The sequence below is a fragment of the Plectropomus leopardus genome, chromosome 7 (genome assembly GCF_026936395.1).
Source record: "Plectropomus leopardus strain MGB_pleo_1.0 chromosome 7, ASM2693639v1, whole genome shotgun sequence".
NCBI classification, from domain to species: Eukaryota; Metazoa; Chordata; class Actinopteri; order Perciformes; family Serranidae; genus Plectropomus; species Plectropomus leopardus.
This window is the reverse complement of record NC_142182.1, coordinates 8,211,426-8,227,897: the sequence shown is the minus strand read 5'-3', so window position 1 is coordinate 8,227,897 and position 16,472 is coordinate 8,211,426. Positions and strand designations below refer to the sequence as shown.

General features: G+C 38.8%; 1 protein-coding gene across 2 annotated transcripts in view; it reads right to left on the bottom strand.

The window, feature by feature from the left end:
- Nucleotides 1–16,472, bottom strand: part of LOC121950580 (uncharacterized) — a 64,786-nt gene that overhangs the window by 5,142 nt on the left and 43,172 nt on the right. For both annotated transcript variants that reach the window (XM_042496620.2, XM_088079785.1), the window contains exons 13-14: nt 15,966–16,072; nt 10,958–11,251 (exon numbers count right to left, since the gene is read on the bottom strand). In XM_042496620.2, the coding sequence (XP_042352554.1) occupies nt 10,958–11,251; nt 15,966–16,072 (401 nt within the window). The remainder of the gene's footprint in view (nt 1–10,957; nt 11,252–15,965; nt 16,073–16,472) is intronic.

Sequence of the window (16,472 nt, the reverse complement as noted above, 5' to 3'; positions counted from 1 at the left end):
ATAGGAGAGTTGAATTGGGGGCTTTGGGTTTAACATGTATCTGGCTCTTCTTTGATGGTACTATAGGTTAGAAAGAGGACTCACTGAGGCGATTTCTTATTGCTGTTCTGTCAAAGATTTTTTTTAACTTGCCTGTGTTCTTTTTATTTAACATTGGTATGTTCATTTGGCAATTTAGCGACAATCTCTGCCTTTGACAAATAAACAATAGACTCTATCATTCACCACCAACCTTTACAGCCCCATCACCCTCATCCTGTCCCCAGCAGGTGTTCAAGGTAGGACACAGCGGAGACCAGATACAATCTTAGATACGGGCTAGAGGAAGTCCTGGGAAGTTACTAAAGACTTCTAGCATGCGGTTCATTAAAAACAAATAAAATGTAGATCAGGGTAGGTTAGTAGTAAGTTGATATCTTACACTGTTTCCACTGTTCTCTTAACAGTAATGATAGTTTAATTCTACCTTTACTACATGTCTTATGTTACACCTCTGAGCCTCTAGGCAACTCCGTATTGATCAAGTTTGCAATAAGATACAGACATCATCAGCGAGTTCACTTTACCTTTCCCATTACTGCCACACTTGGAGCCACAGGGGAATCTTTTGTCTGATTCTTACACAAACTCAAGGAGATGGGGGACATTACTGTAGAAGCACATTCACTTATTGTCCTACTCCCTCAACTGCAGGAGGTCTCAGGGGAATTCCTCTGCTATTATACAGGGTAAACAAAGATGTGATTCTTTTGAATTTCTCTTTGCTTTTCAAATATCCATCAAATAACTTTCTCTAGTGTTTGAATATCTGTAGTTGATGCTCTTTTCTTTGTCAGTACAGTCATTCTGTCAAATGTTATTGTCAAGTTATAGTTCTTATATTTCATTTTAACTACCTTGCTGTTGATATTGCTACAAACACAAAATATCAAATCAGAAACAAGACAAAGAGGCAATTGACTCTGCAGGGCTGTGTTTAACATCTTGTAGGGTTACAGGGGTGTTAAGATGCTATATGTTCCAATACAACTCTGACAACATCAGTGAGTCTATGGAAGTAATGACAAGCTTCATTTCAATGCTTGCAAATAATATAATCCCCACAGTGACTGTATGGTCACTTCCAGGTCAGATTAATGGGTTAATGGATCATCCGTGCTACTTTGGATGGCCAAGCCCAGTCGCAAGAAGAAAGTGTTGGTATTGTAAGTTTCTGCAAAGCACAGATTGGTTGCAGTTGTGTGTTTTACATGTATTAAATCAACATTTCTAAAGTGACACAGTATATAAGCTGACTTTGCCATTGGGAGGTGGAGGAGTTGATGGAGGGCTTGCACCATGGCGAGATGCCGGCCAATTTACAGACCAATGTTTGGGGCCAACACACAACAAAACCAGTTGTTTTTAGTGAGTCATTGCTGCATCTTCCAGTGGCTGTTTAACCACCAAACATTTATTGTTATTTTCTCATTATCATTTTTTTTGTTGCCTTTATTTGATAAGACAGCTTGAGAAAGGATGAAAGGGTGAGGGAGAGGGGACGACATGCGGCAGAGGGCAGAAAGTTGAAATAAAATCTGCAAAAAATCAAGACTGCATTTTCACAAGCTTTTTTTTGCCACTGGATTGCGTGGCCCTATTGCTGGTTGAGGCTCCAGACTTGCTAAAAAAGATGTGAAGGAATACAAGGTGTCCTATAGGCTGAGATGTTTTGTCAAAGTTGCTATATGGACTCGGTTCCTATTGAACATTGACCTTTAAGGAAATTCTCTAGAGTATGCCACCACTGCGATTCACTGTGCATACTGGGAAATATGAGAGTGTGATAAATAAATCCTTGAATCTTGCATGAATAGCTGCACAAAAACATCCCCATTCCCTTTGCATCAGAAGACTTGGAATCTGCATTGTCCTTTAATCCCGGCTCTATTTACTTTGCTACTTTTAACCTTGAAGGCCCTTTTTCCTTGAAAGTAATTAAATTTGACCTTTTCCATTTACTGCAATGACTAGCATTCAAACCAATCCTTTCATTAAGATTGTGGGTCAGCAAAAAAAAAAACCTATACATTTTACTTTTTTTTTTCTATCAGCAATGACAGCTCCCTTTGTTGCACTGAAAGAAATAAACAACAAGCCTACCTCACACAGCAATTTATTTTTAATCTATTCAATTTATCACTTCCTTTCACTGCAGGCATGGGGGGAACCCTTTTCATTCAGCTTTTAGAAAAACAGCGAGGTGTGGTCCATTCATGGTTCACTCACTTTTACATTTATACCTGTTGGCTTTTGTTCACCTTTCTAGATAAACAGCAAGGCGTGGGCCAAAGCTGCCATTCACTTATGCTATACCTCTGCCTTGAGGCTGACCCCCTTTCAATGTAACACTCTGTTTATACATGTACAAGTTTTACTGTAATTATGTGACAAGCATGATAAGGGGTTACCCAAAGTGGTCACGTTTGAATTGGTTTAAACTATAGTAAGGAGCTTAAGAAATCTGAGTAGTCTTTATATTGGCTATAATAATAACTTATTAGACAAGCGACTGTTTAATAAGAGGTTACCTTGGTTTTGGACAGATATATCAAAAATGAAAAGAAGACTTGGAAACAAAAAGAGACATTTAGACCACAAACTGGAGGTGACAAATGCCAAAACCTTCAGGGGAAATAAAGTTCAGCCAGAGTTTAAAAAGTTAATTCACCTCTGCTATTGTATTTCTCTTTCAAAACATACAGGCTTAGGCTTAACATGTTCTTTAACAAGTATAGTGTGTGTGTTTATGTAAGTCTTGAGGCTGAATCTTAGATCAAGCAAACACTACAGTGTGGGGTATCAGCGTGAGTCTTGTTTTTTCACTCCTGTGTGACCTGAAGAATGTTATCGTTGACAAGGGTAAAGCCTGCTGCAGTGGCAGTCAGCTTAAACACACACGCAGACCAAACAACAGCCGGCCATCGCTGGGAAATCTGGAGTGATGTCATGAATGATTAAGATTACAGTGGTGTATTGTGTCAAGAGAACAGCGCTCAACACAAAGTGGAGAGCACACATGCATATTTGATGAAATCTGAAAAAAACAAAAACTGAGCACATCAACAGAAAAGGGCAGTAATGATCTCATTATCAATTAAAACACTCACATTTCACATTGGTTGAGCCCGCCATATTATGCAACAGGTTTTACGAACAGGTGTACCAAATATCACAGTGTCTTAATATAATTAAATTGCCAGTAATGGATACAATTATTCCTGTCTTCATGAAATTACAAAAATTATAGTAAATTTGATAAAGAAAGTAGTAGCTTCTCTTTCTGGGCAACAAAAACCTTTCAATTAGAGCATATTCACATCCCATATCATCTGATAAGCCTTTCCAGATCACTTTAAAGTACATGCAGCTGAGATGAAAGCTGCTCAACAAAAGTCTCTGTGTTGCATAATGGGTCCTTGAGCCCCAAGTGCATTCACAGTTTCCACTGTATCAAGAAAAAGACACAAAATAAAAGCTCTGACAGGCGGCAAAATTTAACAAACTCAGTTTTTTCTCAATATATATTTAAAATTAACCCTGAAGTTTACATGTGATAAAACACTTGACAGGTGAAAGGCAAACTGTGTAATAAAGGATATGCCCATTTTTGGCCATTGCATTACGTTCTCATGAAAAAGCTACTCCCGTCACATTGTTATAAAATGTTCATTATAGAATGAGCTTAACTTGCTCAAAGGAGCTTTATGCAATGTTCACAGCATATCTATGATGGAGGGAGCCAGTGGCTAACAGCTAACCATGCTAACTCCATAAACTGGGCACTAGGCTTTTGCAACCTCTCTGTCCTGATATCAGCGGTAACCATCATATTAGCACAGTGCAGAGCGCAAGTGAGAAACTAGCCAGTGGGTTACACTGACAGGGACTCAAAAGCACATGCGACATGCGACCGGACCATCTACCACAACAATGAACAGAGAAACAGAGAGTTCAACTCACACAGGTAGGGTGACTTCATTTGCTGATAAGGATGCCATTATTTTACTTTATCTTTACAAAGGAAATAGTGATATGCCACAATATTTATGTTCTAAATGCTGCATACAGCTCCTTTATAGGAAATATATTTATTTGTTTCTTTTTTAAAAGGATCCGTATTAGTTGCTACCAGGGCAGTGGCTAATCTTCATGGGGTCCCGCTAGTAAAATACCAGCATGAACAAGAGGATAACTTATAAATGTTGATTAATGCTCCAAAAGAAAAGGTGGTTGGCTAATTCCTGTAGCTGGAAAGTTTCCCCACAGTTAGATAGATACACACTAAATTACAAGAGCTAATCCAGGGGATTATCTTCTGTGTTTGAAACATAAAGAAAAAGATTTATGATACATTTGAGCTTTGGAAAGCTTAAAGAAGCTTCTTTTTTCTGTTCTGTTTCCCAAATCTCTACAACTGGCTACAATTTATACACTAGGACCATTGTTGAAAATCCAACATTTTTTCTTTAAAGTATTTCACCATCTGTAGTTGTAGGTCTTCCACTCTGCACGTTACTATAGGGTAATTAGGCCTTGCCGATAGAATCTATCTCATGTATAGATGAAAAACAAAACAAAACAGCAATTTACACTATTTAGAAACCAAACAGTGAGTTGATAATACATTACATAGTGCACAATGGATTTATAGAGATTATAAAATAAAGAAATTAGACTTTTTATGTTAAACTACAGTACATTAAAAAACAAAGCCATTTGTCTGTTGTAGTCAGGGGAATGAAGGTATCGCTTGGCTGGTCTGAGCACCAAAAACTGCAGTAAGGCCTCCGCTGTTCCTTTGTTTCTTTAAATAGGCTGAGCTGTGTGTATGTGTTTGATCACTCATCCGTCTTGTGTCCTCACCACCGTGTTACATAACACCACTACACCTGCATCTTAACGATTCCCTTAACAATGGCAGAGGTGGTGTGCATGTGTGTGTACATCCACCCATATGCTTGAATTTGCCTGATTAAGAACTTTTCATGCATATGGCCATAATCAGGTTTATTTTTGCATCGGGTTTTATCACACGAAGCATGCACAACTCAAAGGCACATCAGCATACACATGAACAACCATGTTACAAAACACATGATCACGTATAGAATGTTAATATAGACTGATGGTATAGATTTGTGTGTGTGTGTGTGCATTTACGTAAAACATGTGTCCACAAACATTTCCCCAGGGAGAGGAGATGAGAGGTGAGTACAGGACAGGAGAGTGGCTCCCACACTGCTGAACATACAGCCTACAACCCAAGAGGATCAGATGACAAGCTTCAGCCAACACACACACACACACACACACACAAGCTCATGCAGTATGCACAGACATGAATCATGTTTTTGTCTCTTCATACCATGTCTCTCACACATGCCACCTACACTGGACACACTGCTTGGCCTTTGTCATTAAAGGCAGTACGAAAGCATTGACAGATCATGTCAATGACACACACACACACACACACACACAGACACACGCACACACGCACACACACACACACACACACACACACACACACACACACACACACACACACACACACACACACACACACAGCCCCAACACTTCTGGCAGGCTGCAGGGGTCACATATGTGCAGCTGCTGTAACGTGGGAAAAACTATAGCTCTAATTGGTTCAGTGACTTTATTCTGTACCCTGCACACAATGATCGACTTCATACAAAGGAACCAAACTGCTGGTTAACCTTCACAATTTTTGCCCAGGTGGACAAATTCGCATATCAGGGCTTGGCAGTAATGTTTGCCAAGTTGCCCTTGGCAGCAATTTGGGGATATCGGCAGCCAATTCTTGGATGTTTGTTGCCATCAGTGGCAACCACTTTTTAAAACATAAAGAATATTGACAATAAAATGCAAAGCATACACCCCAAAATACATTGTAAATATTTGTTTACATTGATGATATTTAAATATTACAGTTAAAGTCAGAACTAGAAGCAGTGGACAGTGGTCTCATGACAATGCTGCAATGCACGTTGTTTTATTTACATGCATATGGAGGCATTAGAGACACAATCAAAAGAGGTCAAAAGGTCCAGAAAATAGAAAATCTGCCTTGAGCGGCAAAACATATTTGAGCCTTATAATGAAGGTACTGGCCTAAATTCTAGTCTAAAAAGTCTAAATTAACTTATCAACATTACTGATAGTTTGAAATGAGCATTCATTATCATGTTTTACTGCAAGGTGGCTACTATTTTTTTGGATTTGGAATCCATGGACAGCCTAACTAGTGATATGGCATCTTTGAGCTAGATGGAAAATTTCACAGCAAAGCATGTAAAACAACACCTCGATAAGTGACATATCAAGTTCACTTATAGGTAGCACATCCTAAAAACTGAAGCAACACAAGCTGGCAGCCAAACGACATAACGAGGTGGAGGCTGAAAGAGCTGACACACCCATTTACAGGCCGATGAACACCGCCATTTGTAAAATTAATGCCAACCGAAAGGTCCTTATTGTACTTTTCAACACCTATTATGTTGTGCAAAAAAATAATAACTCTTTACATCCTTACCTCATCTGCTGGATCTTCTAATTGTGTTTATTATTTTATGTCACATTTTCATTATTAAGCTGACAATTACTAAAAATAAAAGGCTACTAAAAATGGCAATCATATTCAGTTTCAGCAACCAAAAGTTGACGCCACTTTTTAAAAGTTAGTGTTAAGCCCTTTACATATGCAAGGATTATAAGACATAACAAACCAGATATAGATTTTAAGCCAGCACTTCTTAGCAAGATCACTCCCGAAGCAGAGATCACAATGACAAGCTGTTATGTCTCCTGAGAATATCTGTCTATTATAATTTAATACAAAAGAGATTAAAAATAAATCCTTTAATAATTCAGTAAGTGAGCCATGTCATTGGAAGACTTAATTAAGAAACCTTACACACCCTGTTTCTGTAAAAAGATGCCAAAGAGAGACTGTGTGTGTGTGTGTGTGTTTCTCTGTCAGTGTGTCCACGAATGTTGATTTTGATGATGGTTCAATAAAAATACGCATAATTTATAGTTAACAGACAAGCTGCAAAAATATATAAGACAGACAACACACGCAACATGGAACAAAGCATGCAATCTAGAAAATAATGATTACGTAATGACAATGCCAATGTGTTTTCAAGTGTAAAAGACTGTGTTTGTGTGTTTGAGTGGCAGAATACTGGTTAAGCTGGTTACCTGGCAGAGTGACAGTCATAATTATCACTGTGATTCGCACTTGGAATAATGTTTTCCTGCCTGCCAACCTGTCGCAATGCTAGTAACACGTGCGCGTTGGCAGAGCTGAGACAACACAATGAAAATGGGACGTATAAGCATTAAATTCTGGGATTATGTCAAGCTCAAGTAGGTTCCAGAACAATTTAATACTTCTAAAACTTTACTTAATACTAACTGAAGAAAAGAAAGGAAAAAGAAAATAACAATGACTGCTGAGTGACCCAGTAGTCCAGTCATCTAAGGCATGCAATCACAATGTTGTGGTTGCATCGCGTCCTTTCATGCCCGTTTTATGTGCATTTATTCTTTGACCTGTTTATTTTGATCAGGGACAGGGAGTCCAATTTAAGGATGTCATGACATGAGCTTTTGATATCATGATGAGTTTCAGAGTAAATACTACATTTTCATGATTATTTATGAGGAAAGTTAAAAAAAACAACCCAAAAAACAAAAAACAAAAAACAAAAGCCACATATTAGTTTGGGTCTTTGGCTTGTTTTGATTAGAGAGCATATTCTCACCTTGGCAAAAGACTCTTCGACAGTTGGTTGTGCAGCAGGATAATTAAGGTAATTTGCTTAATCCATGTCAAAAAGAGTGAGAGCGAGCAAATTCACTAAAATTTTGAGTATCATCAACCCTATCCACTTTTTATACACGAGGGGAATCATAATACTCTGTATTGGCTTTAAAACTGGGGTATTTAGCAGGTATTTGATGTATAATATAAATATAGTGGTTAAAAGGCTCAATATATTCCAAGTACCTGCTTGTTTTCCTTTGTTAGTGAGAAATTGTATTCATTGGCAAGAATGCATCTAATCTCCAATAGAGAAGTGGATCTGTGTATGAAGACATCCATCCTTTCCTTTAAGTATCCAATGTTTACTGCACCACAAATCTCTTTTTCACTCCCCTTCATTGTATCCTGCCTCTGATCTGTCCTGCTGCATGAGGGAAGCTACAGAAAGTGGAAAAATAATTTCGGTCTGGGTGTGTCGAAGCCTCCAGCAGGCAGATACTGTCCATCAGTGAGGTGGTGAAGACGGAACAGCTGAGCTCATCTTCCTGTGCATGTCATTTGTATTTCCTTGTTTCCCACACACAGAGAAAAACTGCACATCACTCACTCAATCACAGGCAGCTCACTCAGCCACAAACAAATCTATCAATGTAAATTCCCAAACAGGACTGTACATACAAGCATAACAAAAGTTGTTCTGGCAATAGTCGATGTTTGTACCTCCCATGAGATTCTTGGGAGGGACATCTTGTGTAGAAGGTGTGTAACCTACTAAACAGGAAACTACAGGTCTATTTCTGTGCTGTGGTGACCCCACCCTGCCCTGCTGTAAAATGCTATGGAAAACACAACAGGAAGGGTTAACTCTCTCTGTCTGCCAGTCGCTCACACATGCTCATCTCATAAACCCATTAAAGAGATCATTAACACATCATTTACTATTGGTGTTTACACTCAGGCATGACACAAGCCAATCAGTCTGATAATCACCCAGAAACCTGGCTGTGGTGCTCTGTTTTGTTTTTGTGGTTAAAAATATGACATTTAGCAATATAAAACATTCATCAGAATCAAAATATTATGATTGGACAAAAATATCTGTGGTTAATGATTTACCAGTCTTGCTCCATCAACATTAACATGGTGACAGATTAAAAGGTTGTTTTTAAACTGAGCAGCGTGGCTATATTTCCCAACATTGTGTGTTTCCTATCACTTTGGCAACAACTTGACAGGTTTCAGTTATTACTGAATAATCAACCAAGATACAGAGGGTGCCTGAAACAAGGATAACATTTTCCTGGAGGCCAACCTGAAAACTAACATCACCCTGGTTCCCTTGTTAAAAGGCCTTTGAGATTTTTTATTGGATTTTTGGCTTGTTGCAGAAAAAAAGCTCTGTGGCAAACAAGTGTTTATGATCCCCCCCCCTTTCCTTTTTGTCATTTATGTAATTTAATTGTTATTTACAACATCTATTGCACGTCTGCCCGTCCCGGAAGAGGGATCCCTCCTCAGTCACTCTTCCTGAGGTTTCTACCATTTTTTTCCCATTACAGGTTTTTCTGGGGAAGTTTTCCTTTGACGGTGTGACAGTCTAAGGTCAGAGGGATGTTGTATGTTGTAAAGCCCTCTGGGGCAAACTGTGTTTTGTGATAATGGGCTTTATAAATAAAACTGAATTGAAATTGAACGTTTTGTTCAACAAGATAATCTTCACAAAAAAAAACACCACTTCTAGGATTTTTGAAAAGTAAAAGCAATCTACAGTAGTAAAAATCTAATGTTAGACTATAAACGAAATATGCTACTATTGCATCACCACTGCTACGAGGCTGTAAAGCCGTGTTTAGCTTGATGATGTTCTGTTGTGTCATTTAACCACCTCAACCAAATGTTTGATATTACACACAAAAAATACTACAATAAATAAATAAATAGGTCCAGATCTGAATCAGATTAGCTCACTTGAAAACAAATTGTTTCACACACGCTACAAGGAAAAAATGTTTCTCTGGCAGCTTTTGGATTGATCAGTGAGAAGATGTTTGATGTGGGGCGTCGCTGTCTGTAAAATAAGCACACTTCCTCCACGCAGAGCCTCAAACCAGATTAACACAGGTTTACAAGTTGCTGGTTTGATGGTGTGAAACTCGATATGCTGTTTGATGTGGTTTACTCTGCTTACCAGACTTACTTTAAGCTTGACTGCAGCTTTCCTCTACATCCGTCATCTGTAAATAGAAGGGCTTTTTTGGCAAGTTTGATATTGGTAATTGCCAGTAAGGCTGTTCCATCTTACAGCTCAACCCAAAAATGCTGAATGTTGTGTATGATGTCAATGATTGATAGTAATAAGTAATGATTGTTTTGTCAAATTTTAATGTGTTTAAATGGCTGTTTTGTATGATGTGTAACTAACTACTAACACAACCATATATACCATTGAAAAGTCCCAACAAAATAATTTTACATTATTTAGAACTTTCATTTTTAAAAATGCTTTACTGTACTGTCACAGGAAATAGCCACAGAAAAATGTGATTTTCATCCCCAAGCAATCTCGATCATCCTTCTAAAAGTCAACTGTGTTAAGATTATTCAGCTATATATTAACAATATTATATCACTATATTAATCAGAGCAATTAATGTACACATAAGTATGCAGCACAATTATCTGTTGTTCAGTGATGCATGAAGTCTAAATCACCTTAACTTAAAATATAAGATAAATAATTCAGTCCCTGTGTGGGGAGATTTAAATGGAAATACCAAAATTGTCCTTAGCCCTGTGGGTGTGGCACTAAACATCTAGTCTGCCTCACTGACACTGAGCAGGGGTGGATGAATGGATACATGAAGATTTTGTGCACTGTTTATATTGTATGTTGCTGTGTATTTGTATGTTTTCCTCTGTGTGTGTGTGTGTGTGTGTGTGTGTGTGTGTGTGTGTGTGGAGGGGGCGGGGGGTGATGTGATGTGGGATTTTATCCATTACACAGCAGGCACATTAAGAGCAGTAAAAGTGTTGCAGAGCTGCCAGTAGTTTTCATTCTCAGTGTGAAAAAGCTCTTATTATTTCAAACTATTTGACTGGAAAAAAAGAAGAGATTCTTACTTGATGAGAGCCGTCCTCGGTGTGTCTGGCTGCTTCTGCTGATCACCGCTCTGAGGACCACTGGACGATGGAGGGCTTGAAGACAGGATGGAGGAAGATGGAGGAAGGGTAGAGGCGCGGAGGGTAGAGGGGAGGACAGAGGAGGAGGGAGCGGTCTGGTTCTGCGGGTTCTTGCCATTTCGTAGAAGACGGAGGGACTTGACTCTGTTGGGCTGTGCAAGGCTGTGGTTGCTACGGCGACTGGCCACCTTGCTGAAAGGTCCTGTACCTGTCCTCTTGAAGGTTTGCTCTGATCTGGGAACAAAATCACATGGAGTTATTCATAATGTTTAGCATTCATTTTCCTATTTGGATTTAGGTGGCACCAAATTCTTCTTGCAGAAATGAAACTTTTAAAATGGCAAAATAAAATAGAGGTCAATCTGCGCATCTTATAAGTTTCTAAAATTTTAAAAGACCTTAAACAATGACAACACAAAACACCAACAACAACGAGAGAGAATATGCGTCTCTCCGGTTCACCACCTCTCCCAACTCTCAGATGGGATTACTGTATATCCACAGTGATGTGTTGTGCCCTTTATCCTCAGGACAGGTGCGGCCTACAGTACCAACACCTGCATAGTGGCTAGCTTATTACAGAGCAGGGGTGGGGGTGCAGTGATGCACACTGAAACACACTGTGGGGAGAGAGCACTGCTAACTCTGCAAGAATTGGAAGCAGCAAATGATGAAAAACATGTAGTGACACTATGTATTCTGAATATATGAAGATGAAAGTGCTGCATTGTATCTTAAAGGTAAAAGGTGTAAAACCAATATGTAATGAATAAAATAACGCCAAAGTTTGTAACTTAATATTTGAGGACATGAAAGAAACATATAAGAGTAATGCAGCTCTCAATACTAAAATGATGCTGATCCTGGGACTTCAAAGTCATATGTCACAAAGATCATCCAAAGACAGATTTTAGGTCCTGACCTGAGGACAGAAGCCACCAGCTGTCAAACTATCAAAGTGTGTAGGGTCCATGTAAGGGTGCATATAAACCTGCTGAGGCGGGCAGGAGGACAGGGGAAAATCTGAAAGAGGGAAATACCACAAAGGAACGCAGAGCATTCCTACTATTGTTTAAATGCTCCCGTCCTCTAGCTGACTTCATGTTTTGTCTACCGGTTTCTTCACAAATTCAACATGTCTGACTATAATTCTAACAGAGACAAAGACATATAGACAGCCAAGATGCTTAGACAATACAGTACGGCAAGAGATATGTGACATGGTCATGGTATAATGTCAAGTGACCGTGGTATTCAAGTAGTGTGACCCTTAAGGCTAAGTAAGGGCACTGAGCCCTGAACTTTGACCCCTCTGAAGCAGGGTCCACTTAGCAAAGTCTGATATGATCCAAGTCTTCACAAGATAAACTGTTTCCTTGATGTCTGGAGTGGCAGCCGTTAGCTCCTAAATCCTATCCTGCTCCAACTGAAATATGGGCAGTTCTACAGGTTTTTATGTTTTTTTTTGTTTTACTTAAATAAATAAATAAATAGGCAGAGCTTTTTTTTTACAGTAAGCTTTAAGTTACAGGGTAACTTTGGTATTTTCCAACCTGTACCTTATTCTTCCATGCATTTGTGTCTTAGTGACAAATCAGAACAACATTTTTTTTAAACTGAGCCAATGCTGACTGCCAATTCAAATTAAGTCCACTGAAAGGGACCTTAAATTAAACAGTAATTTTATCATCAGAAAACACATTTCATTCAAAATCAACAGAAGCAAAATAAAACTCGCAAATCTGTCTTGGTTCGTCTTTTCTCTGTTCCAACAATCACTGTCTCTGATTTGGTTAAAATAAAGACTTGATTAACTCAGTTAAGATGTAAAAATGTGATATCTCTATACACGATAAACCTAATGTTTATTTAAAAGGAGTTTGGTGTGTATAGCTATTACAGTTTTGGGGCTGTTTATGGTTGAAATAAAAAAATCTTACTCTTTTATGATCACTGTAGATTTTTGTGGAGATCCTTTCAAAACTGTTGTCAGACACTTAGAATAACAATCGAAGCCTGCGGCAAAAACAAGCACTTCTGTTGGACGTACATTGACGGCGTTCAAAACATTATAAATATCCAGCAAAACTCTTTACTTATGGCATATGAGAAACAGGAATTAAATGAGTCCAAACTTTTAGTCTTGTCATTAAATGCTCACGCACTGTTGAACATTATGAGATTGGCAGCAGAACTCACTTTATAATGAAAGTTAATGAGAAAATGTGGCAGGGCTGTCACTGAGTGAGAAGGAAGCAAGTGTCCCTCGCCCTCACAATGGTCATTAATTAAGACTCCAACAGTGAAATAAGTTTAAAAAATGGAACAATGATGCAGTGTGTGAGAGAAAAGAAAACGGCCTTTCTTTTTTCGAATATTAATTTTCAACCCACTGCTGTTATCCTCTTGAGGACCAGGGGCCATATATTGTGTGATCATTGTGGCTCTTTCCATAAAGCTGAATAAAGCTGTAAGGGTCATTTACATAAAAGACACTTACACAAGGTCAGATGATAACAAAAGTTATATTCTTAACAGATACAGACAATAATCATACATATCCCATGTGTGAAAGGGCTAAAGACTTATATATAAAGTGTCTGTTTTTAACTCAAATGTATAACTCCCTCTCTAGAGTTCTACCACTTTCAACTTGTCTTGATGTCACTGTTTGGTTTTATTTTTATGGACTTGTGTTTTCAACACTTGGCAGACAACGCTGTCCAGTTCGTCTAACACTAATTTGCCACCCAATTACAATAATCCTTTAGGTGACCCCTGATGACCCCTGGTGCCCCACAGCCTGGTTAAAACAACCTAAACCACAAAACACAAAGGCCAAGTCTGTGAGGAATGACAAGTATGCTTGAAACACGCGCACATACACGTGCATGCATAAACATGGTGGAAACACACACACACACACACACACACACACACACACACACACACACACACACACACACACACACACACACACACACACACACACTAACACAAGAGTGACAGCCTTTTGTTTTGAGCAGTGTGCCTCTCAGAGGAAAAAACAGCATTACAATGAGAGGATTAGAAGACTATTGTGAAATTCTAAGTGCTGCTGAAGGACCAGCTGGTTTTATTACAAAGAGACAATACCTGAAGACACAGTGAAATAGTACAACTTCAATTGGTAAATAATGGAGTTCCACTAAAGACGCAGACGTCAAACACAGAATACAGTGTGGAACCATCTGTACTTAAACTGACAAGCACATATAGGCACCTGTGACAGCATGTGAGAAACAAGTCAAAATTAATAACTTGTCCTTCCCACTTTTTCTTCTTCTGCTGTGCACATTTACATGATAATAAACTAGGCTAAAAAGGCACATTTGGACATGCATGTTTAAAAGTGTGCCTGGCATGCTGTAAAGTGTAGGTGTTTTTTGCATGTGCAAGCTCATTAATTTTCTCTGCACTATTTTGGTTCATGTGCAGTAGCACATAGTGCAAAAAAGGCTGGATGAAGAGGAATATAGATCAGAGGGTGTGGTGATATATAAATACACTCTCAGCCAGTCACATCAGTGGTCTCATCGCCCTGAAGCAGCTGTGTGGAATTTATGTCAACAACAGCTCAACAAATGTAAAGGCGCTTCTTTAGGAAATCCTACCTTTGTCTGATTGCTGCAGAGCGGCACAACACAAACTCACAGCACCACAATTTTTATGTTTTATGTTTCATTCGCACAGTGACTACAACAATAAATATGAGATATTGTTTTGTAAATCTGTTTATGAGATCACATCAATCCAGCACTACTTCAGTCTTTAATATACTGAATTTCAGATTGTAAATTGTTTATATGTTAATGGAAGAAAAAGGCAGAGTGATGAGGTAAAGCCCACCAGTCAGCTGTGTGTAGATGTGCGTGCGGTTATTAAGTAGCAGCATGATTTAATAAAGGTAAACACATGGGAAGGCAGTGCATCATGACACTGTGCTGAGCCTGTCAAATTAGAGGCTGAAGATTTATCAACATACTCTGTGGGTCCTGCTACCTTCAGACGGCTGCAGGGATTTAATAAACTAAAGGAGAAACTTTTCATATAGTATGAAGCCGCTGTGGACAACAGATACTGTAAGAATCACTCATATTCATTTAAAGACAGACGCAGACTGTTTTACCACCTTTCTGCCCTGTCCACATGAAATGGTCTTTAAAGTCTATTTAAATGTGTCTATTTAAACCTCTTTAAATAGTTAAAGGTGTATTATGTAAGATCTGGATGTAATGTTGAAACGTTTCTTTTAGACTAGTGAGTTATATCTAACGTGGGCTATTTAACAAAACATCTTCAGTGTAACTAATGACAACACAAACTGTAGGCTTATAGTTGTGTTACAATCATATCATGCCAACTTTTCAGATGGCATAATGTGACTATTTTCTTGTAACTGTGGCACTGCTAAAACTGAGCTAAATAAGCAAGTAAACGTCACATGTGAAGATCATAAGACAGCCAGCCTTACTTTGACCAGCTGTATTCTTGCTATGCTGCCAGTTATGAGTTGCCTTTATTTATGACTGATGGCTATAAATTGCACTTGTATGGACACAATAGTAGACTGACATTTAAAGGGTGGAATACTGCCCCCAACTTGGTTGGACTGGGTGGCTGAAACTTACATAATGCACCTTTAATGAATGACAACATGAACGTCAGAAAGACTTACTGTGGGCCTTATGTATTTGATTGCAATTGTACAGTTAGAGTGCAGGTGTTCACGTTACTATTCTCACTTTCTGTATATGGTATACAAAGATCTGGAGGGAACATGGACGACTAGCAGTAACATGCTAAAATTCACAGTCAACGGTAAAAAACAAACACTTTAGAGAGGAGCTGGCATGCATGAGTGCAGGTATGTCATGTTGTGTTTGTGATGTTTAACCTTTGTCCTCACCTGTCAGTTTTCCCAGCTGTAGCTGTCACGGTGACATCACCACTGTTGTCCTGCACCACAGGCTGCTGTGCCCCGTCTCTCTGCTGGCTCCGTCTCCTGGATCTCATCTGAAAGAGGAAAGAAAGAGAAGGTGAAGGAGCTGGAATAAGAGAGAAGCTATGACAAGAATCTATCTGACCATAAACGAGATGACTGGGTGCTTCATCAAAGTAAAGAGGTATTTCTCCTCTTCATACTGAGACACAATCCCCACCCTCTGTAGTCTTTGTGGTTAACCAACATCAACAAGGTGCTGCTGAAAGGATGTGTTTTAATCAGTTTTTGGACTTAGTCCAGTGGGTGTATGTGTGAGTGTGTTGGAGGGCACTTAAAGCCACATCTTCTGTACTGTAAGAGGCTTATTTTCCATCCCACTTTCCTCATGAAAATATCATATTCTACAGGATTTATTTCTTCTTTTGTTTTTTTTTAATGTGGACTTCCCTGGCATTTGTAGTGTGTTTCAGA